This window comes from Aedes albopictus, chromosome 3 (genome assembly GCF_035046485.1).
Source record: "Aedes albopictus strain Foshan chromosome 3, AalbF5, whole genome shotgun sequence".
Classification (NCBI taxonomy): domain Eukaryota; kingdom Metazoa; phylum Arthropoda; class Insecta; order Diptera; family Culicidae; genus Aedes; species Aedes albopictus.
Window position 1 is genome coordinate 268,644,194 of NC_085138.1, and position 17,674 is coordinate 268,661,867.

General features: G+C 40.5%; 1 protein-coding gene across 14 annotated transcripts in view; it reads left to right on the forward strand.

The window, feature by feature from the left end:
- The window catches only part of LOC115257483 (sericin-2-like), a 117,953-nt gene extending 100,527 nt beyond the window's left edge, over positions 1-17,426 (forward strand). For all 14 annotated transcript variants that reach the window (XM_062860716.1, XM_062860718.1, XM_062860722.1 and 11 more), the window contains exon 3: positions 16,938-17,426. In XM_062860716.1, the coding sequence (XP_062716700.1) occupies positions 16,938-17,411 (474 nt within the window). In that variant the 3' untranslated portion in view covers positions 17,412-17,426. The remainder of the gene's footprint in view (positions 1-16,937) is intronic.
- Positions 17,427-17,674: the final 248 nt, after the last annotated feature.

Sequence of the window (17,674 nt, forward strand, 5' to 3'; positions counted from 1 at the left end):
ATCGGTTGAGAACTGTTTCCGCAATCGTAGTCACCGCATCGACGTTTTTGGAAAACATAGGTTCCGAGATAATCGCATTTAAAGTTTCAAGTATGCACTACGCACCCGTAAGCAGAGATGCATTTGAACGTGTTCTGTTCATGTTCTGTTCAAAAGCAGTGCTCACATGAGCCGTGTTCAAGTTCAAACACTAGTGGGCCCATATAGCCGAGGCGGTAAACGCACGGGTATTCAGCATGACCATGCTGAGGGTGACGGGTTCGATTCCCGGTCGGTCCAGGATCTTTTCGTAAAGGAAATTTCCTTGACTTCCTTGGGCATAGAGTATCTTCGTGCCTGCCACACGATATACACATGCAAAATGGTCATTGGCAGAGGAAGCTCTCAGTTAATAACTGTGGAAGTGCTCATAGAACACTAAGCTGAGAAGCAGGCTTTGTCCCAATGAGGACGTTACGCCAAGAAGAGAGAGAGAGAGGGTGTTTGAACGCAGTGCACTGTGTAGCTAAGCAACGATTTGCTGACTTCGCTTAGACTCGGTCATCATCGCTAAGACGTGGCTGTCGGACGACGTCAATTTTCCTAAGGTTTTCGCATTCATCGTTTGATACGAAATATCTGCAGAACCTACGAACAGGGATTGGCGGCATGCACCGTGCGGTGCGAAAAAAGCGTGTGCTTCACACAATCGCAAGTGCTCGTCTCCCGTTTTGCCGAGAGACAAGAGACGTATGAGTGAGAGCTTTCATAATTGTGCGAGAGACAATCGCAGCACTAGCTCTACGGCGCAGGGAGTAATGCACGGTGCTTGGGACTGCGCTTGTCTCCAAACAGAAAAAATCAATTCATAAATTAATTGAAGAGTTTGTGTTTCCGGCAAAGTTGTTAAGCTTGTCAAGGGTTGACAAGTGATGGGTTGTCTGATTCGAAATTTTTCCAATCGTGCGTAGTATCAAGCCAAGTGCCAAGCACGGAGACAAGCACCGAGAGAGTGCATACGACAGAGCGTGAGAGACAGGAGAGCTCCAGCGCGCGGCAAAGTAAGTGAGCAACACACAACCGATTGCGCGTACTCGTCTCCTTCTAGTTTGTTGTGCTGTCTCGTAGCAGAGTGTGCGGCACGCAAAGAGTTTTGAGTTGCACCCTATCCCTGCCTACGAACCTGATGGCTAATTCTCCGTTCATGAATAGATACAGTCAGGTTTGCTTATTCATATATAAGGCTTCCACCCACTTTCCGTAAGCTTCTAAACACCAAAGGCCGATCGCACCAGGTCGAACCCCGGAACTTTCTGGACATCAGTTTCATCCCAATTATAAAATGTTGGACCAGAAGTGCTATTTGCTACTCCAGTCGTAGTCGATGCCCATATGAGCATTCACCCATTTCTGACGCAGTGTAATGATAGTTTTTAATCTCGGCCATCTTGCATCCAACATCCAACTTAATGACAATAATAAAATAAGCTCAATAAATGATTACTCATTGGAAAATTTGGTGGGCTGCTAGTTGGAAAATAACCAAGGTTTGTAATTTTCGTTTCAGCGATACGAAATATGGCTATTCTCACGGCGGCGGGAGAGCTTATTTTCACTATTTTACTTGAGGAACACTTTTCCCCTCCAGCACTTCTTTCGAGAGTAGCGATTCATGATAACTGAAAATCGCTTCAACCTGCAGATAATTTCTTTTCGATCTGTTAAATTTTCTCTCACCCAGTTTTCACGAAAATCTTTTCAAAGCAGATTAACAAAAATTGTGCCCGCGACGGGATTCGAACCTGGTACATTACTAAAAACATACGCGATACGTGCACTCTATCCACACCACCACGCCAACCACACAGAGGGTGTAGAAAATATAATGCATAAAGTCAATCATCGTTGGCGTCATATGGGTCAAGGAAAGACAACATAATCGGCCGACAAAGGGCAAACGAAATTCTCGCTCCTTTGGGAGTGAGTGAAAAAATGTTTTCGCTCTGCTCTTTGTGCGGGAGATTTCTCAAGTCAGATTTTCGCTGAAAATTGGCGTGAGGGAGAATTCTATTTTCGTGAGAATGAGCGAAAATTCCGACCGCTGAAAATAACCAATAAATCATCATTGGTGATAGGTTGTGATAAGTTGAATTACAGGGATACCTCGATAGTACGTACACCACCGCTTCGTTTAGTGTACGTACTATCGAAACGTACGTACTATCGAATCACAAATTTTTATTTCAAATTTCATTTTCAAATCAAAGAATGTTATTTCTAGAACGTCAGGATTGCCAAAAAATTACATATGGCCTAAGGGTCCGTTTATTAATTACGTAATTTTGCTTGTTTAGGATCCTATTTCTATTGGAAAAATCTTCTTGTACTCTGGGGATGCTTCGTAGAGGCATCTCGTCTCTGGGAACTTATATTTATTTTATTTGAATTATCTTTTAGAGAAATCCAAACTAGTCTAGATATAATTAAATCGATCTAGATCAGTTATATCTTGTTATAGAAACATTCTAGAAGTATTTTCTCCTGCAATATTTATTGTCGTGATATTTTCAAAATCAAAAAACATTGCTCCTTCTAGGACACCTCCAAGAGTTTAATTTTTTTACGAGAAGGGATTCCTAGAGGTATCCCGGAGCTCTTGGAGGAATCCCGGAATTCTTGGAGGAATTCAAGGAAAAATTATTTGATGAATCTTAGAAAGAACTCCTGTAGGAATCTCGGAATGAATTTCTGGAGGAATCTTAAAATGAATTCATGAAGATATCCCAGAACGAAATTCCTAGAGGTTCACAGCTAGTCGCGTTCGGTAAGTTTTACCGAAATCTCAACCGCTGAGCGTTCGGTAATGGATTTTCAACGAAATTCTGTAAAAAATTAACAAATTTCGGAAAAATGTTATCGTCTATCTGTCAAACTCTAACGAACTTCGGTAAAAGTTGCTACACTTACCGATTTTTTCTTGTAAAACAAACTTAACGGTAGAGATTTCGGTAAAACATTACCGCAGTCGGCGATTTTTTCTAACTGTGTATTCAGGAAGAAATTCCTGAAGAAATCCTGGAAGTCCCGAAAGTATTACAGAAGAAATTCTTGGTGAAGTTTCGGAAGGAATCTCTGGGGATATCTCAGAAAGAGACCCTGGAATCTCATTAGGAATCTAGGAATCACAGAAGAAACTCCTTGAAGAATCCCTAAGGAATCCCAGAAAAAATTCCTGGAGAAATCTCGGAACCAACACCTAGAGGAATTTCGGAACTGAAAGAAACTTGAAACTTGAAGAAATCCCTAAACCAAGCGAGAAAGCGAAATGTCTTTCCCCGAATCCCACAATTCGGGTTCACTCAGAAACAATTGAATTGGTACAGCCTATAGGACAATGCAGGCCGCGGTTGCTGAAGATTTTTTTTTCTAAGTTTTTGATGTTTTGTGACCTTTTTATTTACGTTCGGACGGATTTTTTCCACAATTTCTCAAGAAGTCCCCGGAATCCTCCAGGAATTTCATCCGAGATTCTCCGAATACTTTCTTTTAGGATGTATCTGGATTTATTTTTTTGGGCTTCCAGATGGTATTCCTGGAAATTCTAGCAACTTCATTCAGAATTTCTCTAGGAGTACTTCCGGAAATTGTATCAGAAATTCTTACCGAGATTCCTTCAAAAACTCCTTGCAACAATCCGTAAGGATTTATTCGTGGATTTTCATACGAGATTCTTCCTGGAGTAAAAAGAAAAAAATACAATTCACACCGTCTTCAGCCAGAGGCTGCAAAGACTGAACATTACTTACACTAGACAACGGACAACACAGAACCCCCAGTGGCGCAGTGATGAATTTTTCGTTTGACGAAAGGTTTCCACCGACTGGAGCGGGAATCGAACCCACACTCCGAGGCTTACGATACGCCGCCGCCAACCGCACGGCCACGAAGCCCACAAAAATCTTCTGGAAATTCTTCAGGAATTCCTTCTGAAACCCTTCCAGAAATCCTACAAGCTCCCTGACAAGAACTTCATTCAGTATTCCTCTAAAAGCTTCTCTGAGATCCCTCCAGGAACTTCTTCCGTTTTTTTTAATTTCACCAGGTAATCTTGCTGGGATTTATCCAAGATTCTTTCGGAAATTCCTTCCGGGATTCCTCCGGGAATTATTTATTGGTGACTGTCAGGAGGAATTACTTTTCAGGAACTTCCTCCGGGATTCTTCTTAGAGCTTCTTCTAGGAATTCTTTCAGAAACTGATTCCGGGATTTCTTCGAGAACTTTTTCCAGGAATCATCAAGGAACTCATTTTTTGTTTCTATCAAGACCTTCGTCAGAAATTCCTGCAGACCCTTCTGGAATTCTTTCAGATGTTTATAATGGGCATCCTCCTGGAGTTCATTATGAATTTTTTGGAGTATTTTGTTTTTGGAATTCCTCATTTAGTTTCTTGAAAAAAAAACATAGGAAAAAGCTACTTAGCTATAGCTCCCTCCTAGAAGAATTCTAGAATAAGTTAGTGAAAAAACCACGGAAGGAATACCTGGAAGTGTTTCAGGAAAAATTACTAAGGTAATCCTAGAAGGAGTTATGCTGAAAGAATCTCGAAATTAATTTCTACAGAAATCCAGGAATCTCTAGAAGAATCTCGGGGAACTTCCTGGAACAATCCTGGCAAGAGCTTTTGACGGAGCCCCAGGCGGAACCTCTAAAAAAAACTCCTGGGAAAACCCCAGAGGGAACTTCTAAAGGAATCCTAAATAAACTTCTGGAATAATTTCATTAAGAGCTTACGGAATCCCTGGAGAAAGCTCTGGAACAAATTTGTGGACAAACCACGAGGGGAGTCCCGGATGGAATTCTTGTGGAATCCAAGAAAGAACTCCATGAGGTGAGCCACCAAGCCACCATCAAGTTATAAAACAGCACACGCATACATACCCCCCCTTTTGAATTAAATCCAGCCACTCATGATAAGCTGACGATTTTTTTTAATGCGAGAGCTGACGTTTTTTTAAAGTCCGACTCGTAAACAACAAAGCCACGCAACGTCAGAAACTAAGAATATTTTCCTTAGCAACCGCGGCTTGCAGTGCCCTACGGTACTCAAAGTTGTTTAAATTTCCGAACTCATGGAAAACTGACAAATATTTTATACGTATCGCAAAAAAAAGTGACTGTTGGAATACGAAAAATTAACAAGTAAGTGAACTGAAACCAATGGTTTGGATAAGTAACTTCATGTTTTGGAGAGCAATCTTCGCCGAGAAATTTAGATTTTTTTATTACCACACAAAATAGGCCCATCATGTGCCTTTTTATTTTATTACAACGTTCTATTGGTAAAGAAAGCGTTTGGTTAATAACTGTGCAAGTGCTTATAGACCGCTAAGCTGAGAAGCAGTCCTCCCCAGTTGGGATGTTACGCCAGAATGATGATGCCAGATAATATAACTGGCAGAAAATATCTCTGTAAAGCGAAGAATACTGCAATCATTACATCAAACGTATTCGTTCATGCCTTTCGTTTCGCATTTTAAACATTTTAAAACTGTTTAATGCATAGGTTCCCAAACTTTTTAGGTGCGCTACCCCCTTTTGCCAGTTGACGTGCTTTCGGCGGCCCACCATAGCAATTCCCTCATTTGTTGTCTGTTACAGTAAATTATTCAACTGACCCTTGCAACCCCTTGGATGAAGGCCGGCGACCCCTGGGGGGTCGCGACCCACAGTTTGGGAAACCATGGTTTACTGAAAAACCGTGTTATAGGAGTCTGCATAACACAAATTCATAGTATCGGAGTCTCTGCTATACGTCTACTAATGATTCGAACTCATTTTTGTAGATTATAAATTAACTAAATTTTGGTGTACGTACTATCGAGGCAAAATGTACGTACTATCGAGGGTACGTACTATCGAGGGTACGCACTATCGAGGGTACGTACTATCGAGGTACGCCTGTATTACACAACACTGGTATGAAAGCGCAGTCACGTCAAACACCTAGAGCCTTACATTCGGTGACAAATCACTGGCTCTAGATCTGAACTATCAGTTTTGAACACCGTTGCGTGAGCCATCTAGTTACCTAGAATTTGTTCAAAAGTGTGAACACGCTCTCGAGAGCAATCAGGGAACACTTTTGGCACGCTCACCGCACATGAGCGTTCAAAATGCATCTCTGCCCGTAAGGGAGCGAGGCGCAAAACGCTATATATTTGCTTTTACTGCTTGGATCGCTATGAAAAGTTGACAGAACATTCTTAGGAAGCCATACTTTAAGATAAACAAATAAAGACTAAAAATCGATTTCATGCTCGACCTCAACATACATAACCCCTTAATACATAAAGCACTTTGGCTGTATTTACATGTTATGCTAGATATTTTCAAGGGTCTAGAGAAATCGAACCGAAAACCGAAATGGAATTCCGAATTATTCTAGAGGGGATTTATCAAAAAATTTCTTAAGAGATTTCTGTAGCTTCAGTTATTACTTCAGGCAATTCTCTAGGATTTTATTTAGAAATTCATGCATGAATTCTTCTCTGGATGTTTCCAGGGATTTCTTCGTGAATTACTCTAGGCATACTGAGCTTGCCAAGAAAATGTAGTATTTCAATGAGTTTCTTTTGCGCTTCTGGGTTGCTCGTCATGGTAACGATTAACTCAAATCCATACACCAGTGCACAAGTTACGCGCTGATAGCCAATGCGTCAAGTTTTTCACTAACTCAATCACTGTTATTTACAATTGGCAGTTAAAGTGTTGTTACCATTAATCACCAACAACTTGTTGATCTGTATGCGGATTAAAAGATTCGCGATATATCAAGGAATTCCTTCAGGGATTAGGGATGATTCAAAGCGTCCGTCATGTATTACACCAGAGATTTATCTGAAAACTTCTCTTGCAACTTATCCAGAGATTATTATAAGAATTCCTCTATACTCTAAACTGGCATGCTTTTCCGTTACTGGCGTCACTGCTTTCAGTATAACATGTGTGAAACATAGATGCTTAGAACACTTCGAAACATAAGCGGAATGGCAGAGGAAATGGATTCGGCTCGTTTAGTATGAGTCAATTCATACTTGTCGATCAGACAATGGTTCATGTTCATTTGTTGACAGCTAAAGCTAGATGTCTTTTCGTTTGAAAATTGAAGCTCAAAATTATTATAAGCTGTTAGAAGACTGTGTTCTTGTAGGTCAACAACATGCCATTTTTCATCTTGGCGTAATGTCCCCACTTTGTGTTTACACTACACATTACGAAAAGATTCTGAGCCGGAGCGGACCTGGTGTGATGGTTAGAACACTTGACTATCACGCCGAGGACCTGGGATCGAATCACACTCCCGACAAACTCGAAAAATGTGAGTTCTTCCTTCGGAAGGGAAGTAAGGCGTGGATCCCGAGATGAACTAGCCTAGGGCTAAAAATCTCGTTAATACAGATAAAAAAACAGATTCTGAGCCGACCGGGAATCGAACTCATCACCCTTAGCATGGTCATACTGTATACCCACGCCTTCATAGCTGTAGCTATAGGGGTCAGTGCTTGCAAAATGAAGCGTTTTCCCCCGAACGAAGCAAAATTTGTTCCTCTTTGACCGACGCTTTTCGAGCCAGAGCGGTAGCTGTATACCTTCATTAGCTAACATGCCTTAGAAGCTATAGCTATACTATGCTTATAAGCAAGTGAGACCATGAACAATCAAATAGACAATGATTTTTCATAAGGGCCTAACTGACTTGATCGATTTATCTTCGTCGACTATCTCTTTCGCTAATAACTTGATCAAAACAAACAAAATCAATATTCTTTTTATTTCTATAACAAAATGTAGTCGTCCTCTTCGCATCAACCAAAAAATTTTTGGAAAACTCAATACACATTCTGTGATAACACAAAGAGAAGATCGATGAAGAAAACTCGAAAATGTCAGTTAGGCCCAGTGCTGAAAAATTCATTTCGTCATATCTAAATTTAATCACCTACAGCTCATTTTAGAAGCTGAACCTGAGAATATGGTGTATGACAAACTTGTGCGGCTAGACCAGTTCTACAAGAAATTCACGGAAAAAACGCTATTTTTCGAATATTTTATGTAAATGTCACGGACTACCTTTGAAAAATGCCAAATGATATTCACCGTGAATATCATTGGGATTTTTAGAAGGTAGTCCGTGACATTTACCTTAAATATTCGAAAAGTAGTGGTTTTTCCGTGACATTCTTGCAGAACTGGTCTAGCCGCACAAGTTTTTCATATACCATATCCTCAGGTTCAGCTTCTAAAATGAGCAGTAGGTGATTGAATGTAGATATGACGAAATGAATTTGTCAGCACTGGTTAGGCCCAAATGAAAAATCAGTGTCGAAATATATTACTGAGAGTGAGAAACAGTGGTTCATATGCGTGGTGGCTCTCTGAATCTTTCTCTTCGCCGGCGTATACGGAAATGAATATACCTAGTTTTTATCCCGTTATTACAGTGCGAATAACATAAAATCAAATTAAAATGAAATAAAAGGCACGTACAACATTCCTACATTCATACCAACAGAATGATTGTTTTTACAAGTTTTAGGTAACAAATAAAACCACTGAATAATTTCCCTATGTCACTCACCGCAGCAACTGAGCATGAACGATCACCAGTCAGTTTGCTTCACAAGCCAATCGACCGGTGAGGAACAGCAGTCACAGTTGAATCAGTTTCGTACCTTTTAATTCCGCCCTATTTTGCTTAGACGGGCTTGGTGGTCTAGTGGCTACCGCTTCTGATTCATATGCTGAAGGTCCTGGGTTCAATCCCTGGCCCGTCCATTCCTCCTACTTTGTATCTTCCTAAATACTTTCTCCCTCCTCTTTACATATACAACTCAGGTATATTCACATGTTCATAGCCATCGCTAGAACATAAACGGGTTGAAGAAGCCGTTTCCCTTCCTTCCAAACTTTCATAGCATAGTGTTTCAATCCTGTTAGATAACGCCTACAAGTTATGCAATCAAGCAAACTGTGCCGCACATCTTCAGAATAATAAAAACACATTAATAAATCACCTTACCTTGGTATCAACGCACCAATGTGTGAACCTTCTGCCAACCAAATCCCTCCAACACTCCGACATCCGCATGAATTTGTGCTGACGTAGAGGTATATTCGGTCAGATGTGGATACAAACGATTGCAATCATCACTTCCTTACCCTTCCCCACATTGATCTGCAACCTGACGTGGCAGGCGCCATTGTCGCCTAAAAATAGAAGATCACCAATGCTCACACACTGAAGATGCCTGTTAGTCCCCGGCTGATATCTCATTGGTTCCTTGTGTGAGTGTAGCTGGTCTGGCGATACTGGAGTAGCATCCACGGGCGGTCAATCAAGCTCAAGCTCAAGCTTGATTCCGCCCTATTTTGCTTATCCTTTGACAGATACGCGTATTTCGACTACCACTTGTAATCTTCCTCAGTGCCAGTTATCCACTTCGTATTCGTTTGTAGTGGTTGCTGGCGCTGATAAACTGGTCGTATTTTTTCATATTCACTCAGATTCAAGCGCTAATAGGGGCCCTTAAAGATGTCATAATTCTCATGTAATAAAGTAGAACGTACATAACTAAAAATCGGCTCAACCGAATAGTTTTTTTTTTATTCTTAGCTTTATTGTGGAGATTTTCAGCCCAAGGCTGGTCCACCTCCAAGAATAGTTTTAAAGCTCTATTGTTTTGGAACAATCACCCCTTTTTGGTTGGCTTTGCAGTCAAGATAAAACTATAATCGGGGTGATTCTATTTCATCCGACGTTTCAATCCTTGTTTTTCGCTGGCTGCTAGGTTTATATGCAGTGTTCAGAAGCCATGTAAGTGTTCGGCGCAATAATAAAAAAAATCAAAAGCTGAACCCTCACCATATACCCACTAATAGTCAATTGAAGCCTAAATCCACCAAAGCCGACAACCTAGCGCCAAGAAAACGGAGACAAAAAGTAGCTGTTTCTCTGTAACCTCCTTCAAGAAGGCCCAAAACATGGGTCGCAACGCATGGTGAATTAGTATCACCCCGCTTTTAATTATATCCTAACCGAAGAGCGATGAATTTGCCAATTAATTGGCCGTTCCCACAATTATTTTGAAATTTGCATAAGGTCACAGAGAAACAGATGTAACACTTAGAAGAAAATTCATTAAAAAAAAACATCGTAACGGAAACGTAATCGGCCAAACAAAATAAATAAGGCCATCACTAGGTGGCGGTAGTGACGAAACGTCAAACATTAGCAAAAACGATACCAGTGCCGCGCGTGGCAAATCACGACCTTCTACCGAATATTTGAATCAGCCGTTGAAAATGTGCTCGATTGCAGGCGAGCAGAGTATGACATCTGTTTCTCTGTGATTAGGTTATGCATTTAAAATTTGGTCGTTAACAATAGTTCAGTGAAATGGTTTGCAAAGAGTTAAATCGGAAAATTGTAATCTAATTTATTGCAGGTGCTACAAATTTGATCATAAACTGTTACGATTTTTATATATTCTCAATTCTGCTTCATCGGTCAGCCAATGAAAAGTGAAATGTAATATCAGTAATAATAAGAAAAAGAAGCGCGATTTCCATTACACATATACGCTAATATAAATGTTAACGGTAGACAAAGTGTTCTTACTTTCTTCATTTCGGTTGCATTATGAATCATAATGCGATTGTTTGATTGGAAATCAGTTTTCCACGGTAGGAGCTTGAAATATTGTGACGATTGTGACGGTTATAGCACGGCTTGATTGATTCAAATTTCGTAGGATGGAACACGTGGGCGCGCTCATTCAGCTATGGGGAAACACGATGGTACTGTTCAAATAAATTATATTCTACCGTTTTTTTTGTCATTGCAAAAAATGTTGTATGCAACTCGTTGCAAAACTCAATTTTTACAGCACTCGTCATATTTATCCAACTCGGCATGCCTCGTTGGATAAATGTATGGGGCTGTCCATTAATTACGTATGGGAAATTTTACGATTTTTCGACACCGCCACCCCCCCCTTTGTAAGATTTTTTGTATGAGAACCAAAATATGTCTGTATGGCGTGTAAGATTTCTCAAACAACACCCCCCCTCCCCCCATAAACCCTAACGTAATTAATGGACAGCCCTATGACTCGTGCTGTAAATATCTTCATTTTGCAACTCATTGCATAAATAACCACACAGAAAAAAATATTCATATAAAATTCAGCGAAAAATCATACACATACAGGGAATGCTAGAGTTAGTGCATATTTACATGAAATATCGTGTAAAATTACATTACGTTCGTGTAAATTTCCGCTAACAGTCGCGTAACCGGTTGGTGCCCATGATGGTTTACGCTATGGTTGGTGGAAATTTACACGATGGTAATGTAATTTTACATTATATCTCATGCAAAACTGCACTAACTCTGGCATTCCCTTTATGTGCATGATTTATCGCTGAATTTTAATTACATATTTTTTTCTGTGCATATTATAATTCGACCATTTATATGCTCAATATGAATTTTATTCCTTTGTGTTTCAAATCTCATTTCTTACCATTTCTCATCCAGTTTATTTTTAACGTATCAAAACCCAGTCATGTCGTGTAACTCTGATGGCACAACAAAATGAACATGAGAATAGGAAGCACAAGCTATACCTATTCTGTACCGTTCACCATGTAGCCAAACGTGTCATGCTGCTACGTACTTCCCTTACCATTCTCCTTCCCCGAGACGACCAAACTCCATGCCATACAGTTATTGTGTTTGGCCTTCATAACAGAGTGGAGATGAAGAGGCAACCCAATATGGATCAATATTGTGAAAGATTTTTCGTGACATTGGTTCAATTGGATCGGTTGCATCGAATTCTGAAAAATAAACCTTACAATAATGTGTGAAATATAATTAGGAATTAAAATCCTATTCATCACCGAAAAGGAAAATTTTCTGGTGGGGTTTGAGAGAGAATCCATTCAATGTACACACGGGCGAATTTGGGTCCGCTTTGAAACTCACGTTTGCAGTTACTCTGTGGCTCAGTTCTGGCTAAGGAAAGCATTTATTCCGCCTAGCACCGTAGCCGCAAATTCAAGCCAGCCAAGCCATCCGAAAGGGGGTAGCCTAGTATGTGCCTTTGTATGTATTTCGGATGGGTTCGTAAATACAACCATGCTTCGAATAATGCAATATGTTTGGTAATGGCAGATTTCTCTTATTTCACACATTTTACACTATTAAATTAAACTATTACTAAATGATAAGAACTGTTTTCTTCATAATTTGAAAATTAGCAAAATTGTCTTGTTTTTGCATATAACCATTTATGATTCTTGTGCACGTACAGTAGACTCCACACAGCACTACACAAGTGCTTGCTGTAGTATGATGGGAGGTTTTTATATGGCTCCGTGGAGAAAACAAGGGTGGATATCTCATCCACTTGGCTGTGGAACTCAAGAGCGATATGTGTCTCTTTCGGTACAACCCTGCGGAAATGGAAACACAAAATACCTACGCCCTGATGGTTGCCTCAGATTCTGCCCCGTGGCAGTATAATAGGAAGCAAATCTATTATTGATGATGGAATGTGCTTGGCTTGGCACCTTAAATTGACGAGATTCGCGGAAACTATATTTTGTTCATATATTTTATAAATTTTGTTCTTCGTATCAAGAGTTCAGTAAGGTAAGAGTTAGTACAAGTGTTTCAATTAGTGTAAGTACTATAAATGTAAATGTACTTAAGGGCCTTCTTTACCTCAACCAGTAGTGTTGGTAGTTCCGCTGCTTGGCTGTCACCCACTGTGTTAATCCTGTTCGCTGTTCCTGGTTGCTCCTTCATTTTTACCATTTACCAAATCTTAGATTGGTATTCCGAATGCGTACATTTTTTTTCAGGATCAAATCAATCAATATTTGTGTTATAAGAGTATAAGAACTCACACAATCAATTTTAACCCTTTCCTTCCCACGACTTTGAACGGTTATCTCTATGCCAAAAAAGCGTTTACGAAAAAAGTGGTAGAACAAAAGTTATTGCAAATTGGCTAAATTTTTCGAAATCAATGAAAAAAACTAGGGGTGGGTAATGTCTGAGACATAACCGCAATGTTGACGTAGGACAAAGGCTGGAATGAGGTTCCGACTTTTATATATTTAAATGGGCCCTTTAAGGTTGAAGGATTCGTCATTGACATAATCGTCATCATTGAAAATTCGAAAGCAGTTTTCTCGCTCAAATCAAAAATGTATCAATTAAAAATGTATTCACTGTACTTCATTCTCCACCCGGAATACAGTGAATACATTTTCACTGCGGAAACTTCAATTTTGAACGAGAAAACTGCTTTCGAATTTTCAATGATGACGATTATATCAATGACGAATCCTTCAACCTTAATTTGAAGTCTTAAATCAGCTGATTTTTCGTGTCATTGTTGTCCGACCTTCGTAAATAAATGCATAACGGATTTATCACATAAAAGTCCTACACAATGTATGCTAGCAAAATTCAAATCAGCGGAGTGATGTGTTGATTAAAGTTGTTACCTATGTGATCCATTTCACTGAACGCATTCATAAGATGTTAATTAGTTATACCTTCCGTAACTCGCGCGGTTGGCCATCACTTGAGGGTTGAGTATTATTTTATTTTGAAGATAAATGTTCAACCGTTGTTTGAAAGAATTTTCGTCGAAAGGAAAGAATGATTACATTATTGAAAGGCGTTAAGCCATAGCTTCCCAAACATCATATTGCGATCGCAACAATCATTAAAATAACTAAAATTGCCGCTATGAAATGAACAGATGGCGCCACCGTAGCCATGTGTATTTGACACAACTTAATTGCTGTTAACGAAATTTTAGATAATTTTGATTGCAGTTTCGTGAAATATTCTAGATTCAACAATACGTTGTATAGTTACGCGAAGAACAAATTAGAGGCCGGCTATACTGTTGCTAAGTTTTCAGTCTATCGCTTTTAATTATCCGATTCATAACTCTGGAGGAATAATTTTCACTGGTCCTGAAATGGACCTTTTAAATAACAGGAGATTTCGGCAAGACAATTGAAAATTATCCGCACTGAATGCTGGAAGCCATCGAAAACTGCCATCGCTTACTGCCGTGGATGAGATTCCTGGTTCTATCAGCTAAATAGCCGAGAGTCATCGCAGGATTGGTGCGCAGCTGCGGAGGTGACATCCATTCCCTTTGACTGATCCAACGAAAATGACGGAAGAAAACAGAGGTCACTGCTTTTATTCCCCTTGATTAGTAGATTAGGCTCCTCCCATTTGGCTGGCTTTCCAGTTTATTTCGTTTGCATGACCCGCCCCGAATGCTCCAGACGCATCAAGCAACTAACCAACCGAGAAATGAGCAAATTTTCATTGAACGGATTGGATAATTTCGATTCACTACCGGGTAACAAAACGATCAACTTTTAAGCGCAAACCGACATTCGGTTCTTCAGATTTGTGCTCTAGAAAATTCTACGTGTGGCTTCGTCATATATTCACCTTCGAACATTTTCGAAAAATGTTTAAACTTAATTTTAATTAAACAATGTTTCACGCAAAATAGTTCGGATAGAATAATGCGTTGTTAAATTCCGGGTGGAACCATTAGGCCATTAGTGGCCGGCTTCATCACTATTGCTGGGCCACAAAGTATTCAATCTTTCACTTCTCAATTGCACCACACTTTTCTCGTTCGATGGAATGAAATTAGCTGATTCACAAACTCACAACTCTTAAGGAATAATTAACGGTGGTCCTGAACAAGACCGTTTGATTAATTGACGATTTTAGGAACGAAATGGCATGAATTCACCATGTCACGCAATGCGTGTTGGTTTTCTCCGTGCTGAATGATAAACGCCACCGAAAACTGGACCGCCGTGGATTACAATAATGACCAGTTTCACTATTGCTGGCAACGATGCTCTGTCTTTTGCTTTTTGGTTGCACTACATCTCGATCGATGTTGGAAATTATCCAATTAACTCTTGAGGAATCATTTTCGATGGTCCTGGAAAGGACCGGTTTGAATAATGGACGATTTTTATGCATTCACCATGCCATGCAATGCGTGTTGGTTTTCGCTGCGGAGTGCGGAGAATGCTGGACGCCGTCTAAAATTGGCCCACCGCCGCTGCCATGGATGCGATTCCAAGTGCTATCATCAGCACGATAGCCGAGAGTAGTCGCTGAGTTGTTGTGCTGCTGCCTTGCTGGAGGTGACATCCACCTCCAACCTCCTTGACTGATCCAACGAAAATGACGAAAGAAAACAGAGAAAACTGCTTTTATACCCCTAGATTGGCAGATGAAGCTCCTCCCATTCGGCTGGCTTTTCAGTTAATTTCGTTTGCATGACCCGCCCCTTATGCTCCAGACGCATCAAACGATTAATCAACCGAGAAATGAGAAAATTTCCATTGAACGGATAATGTAACCAAAATATTAGATGATTCAGATCATTTTAATTCGGAAAATGTTAGAATTGAATCATTTTTCACGCAAAATGGTCCGGATATGATAATGCGTTGCCAAAGTCCGGGTGGAACAATTAGACGTCATAATTGTTGCTGGCTGAGTCCCCAAGCATTCAAAATCATTCACTTTTCGGTTGTACTACACTTTTCCCGTTCGTTGGAATGGAATTATCCAATTCACAGCTCTTGAAAAATCATTTTCGATGGTCCTTAAAAGGACCGTTTGGATAATGAATAATTTTAGGAAGAAAATTAAATGAATTCACTATGCCACTATGCGTGTTTGTTTTCTCCGCACTAAATGCTTAACGCCACCGAAAACTGGCCCGCCGCTTGCTGCCGTGCATGCGATTAATGACCGGCTTTGCTTTTGCTGAGAAACGCCGCTCTGTCCTTGCTTTGCACTACACCTTTCTCGATCGAGGGTGGAAATTCATCCAATTAACTCTTGAGAAATCTTTTTCGATGGTCCTGAAAAGAACCGTTTGAATAATAATGGACGATTTTGATGAATTTACAATGCCACGCAATTCGTGTTGGTTTTCTCCGCGCTCAACGCTAGACGCAATCGAAAACTGGCCCGCCGCTTGCTGTTGTGAATGAGATTCCTGGTGCTATCAGTACGATAGCCAAGTGTCGTCGCTGTGTCGATGTGCCGCTGCCCAGCTCGAGGTGTCACCTCGACGGTGGTCGAAATGGAACTGACGATCAGCTCTCGCATGATCGCATTCCTTCCTGCATCGTAGTTGCCCCCACGATGCGCACCAATCAGAGAGCGTTGGTATACTGAACGAGAAAATTTGTCCGCTACCCATATTTATAGATTTCAGCGATTTCAATGTCTTACTTTAAAACAACTTTTCAACTATTTATCAATGATTTTTAGGTTCACCGAATATTTCAAATTGAACGCGGGAGTTTCATCTCTCGGATAACGGGATTTGTTTATCATTTCGTTCAGTGGGAAAGGAGCTGTGAGCGTTTAAAATCTTTCACTCAAACGTAACGCTCTTGGTTTCATAAATTTTGAAATGACACCGGGTATAGAAAACAGAGACGTAGTCCTACGTCAAAAAATTGGTTGTTAATCAATAGGTTTTTGATTTTTTATCAATAGTTCAACTATTGAAACAAGTAGTTAGTAGTTGGGTTAACCTAATGAGGTTATAATCATATTCTAAAAATTATTGCATCATATTCATCTAATTCCGTTTGTCCGGAGTTCGTCGATAATCGATGGTGCTCTAGAGCAACCATGGGAAGTAGAGGGTTAAAGGGGTATGGACATCATATTTTCGCTCAGAAATTTAAGAGTAATATTAGTTCTACGCTTCTCGAACATTCCATCTCCTCGCAACATGATTAATCTATTCCTGTAATGCACTTATCTAATTATCCTTTCTACTTCTGCCAATTTCCGCAGGTCGTCGGTGGAGCATGTGCTTATCGTGGATCCTACACATTCTACAAGGGCGTTAAAATCACATTTCCCAGCAGGGACTCTGCTGCGTCGGCAGCAGCTGCATCCACGACAGCAACGACATCGGGTGCGACAGGCGTGTCCTGTCCATCGACATCCTCGTTATCATCAACCGCGTCGCCATCGACGTCGCAACCGACATCGACATCGACGGCAAACCCGTTGTCCACGGCGACGGGCACCGTGCCCTCGGTGACCGTACCTTCCGGTCAGAGTCAGAAAACCGCCAGTCAAAGTAGCAGTGGCAATAGTTCCGACAGCAGCAGTAGCAACAGCAGCAACAACAACAACAGCAAAACGCAAACCAACGCAAACGCGAAGCCAAAACAGACGCAACGAAAATGTGTCAGTGAAAATAACAGCACCGCGGCCGGTGTGAATAATTTATGTAATGCCACGGCAGCGGAAAAAGAGTAAGTATCGCGGGCCCATCGTGCACGGGATGTTTTTTTTATGTTGGAGGGGATATTTGAATCGGTTAGAGAGGTGAGGGAATAACTTTATGAGCTTTTGAGTGTTCGACAGGAGAAGGCCAAAGTTAATTGATATGAAAACTTTTATATGGGCGTAAATGCGGATGCAATTCATGCCACTTTCTATTTCTTAGATGTTTATTGTAATTTCAGGGTTCTGTAGTAAATTTTCAAGGATCACAAGTTGATGTTCCATGAGTTCAATTT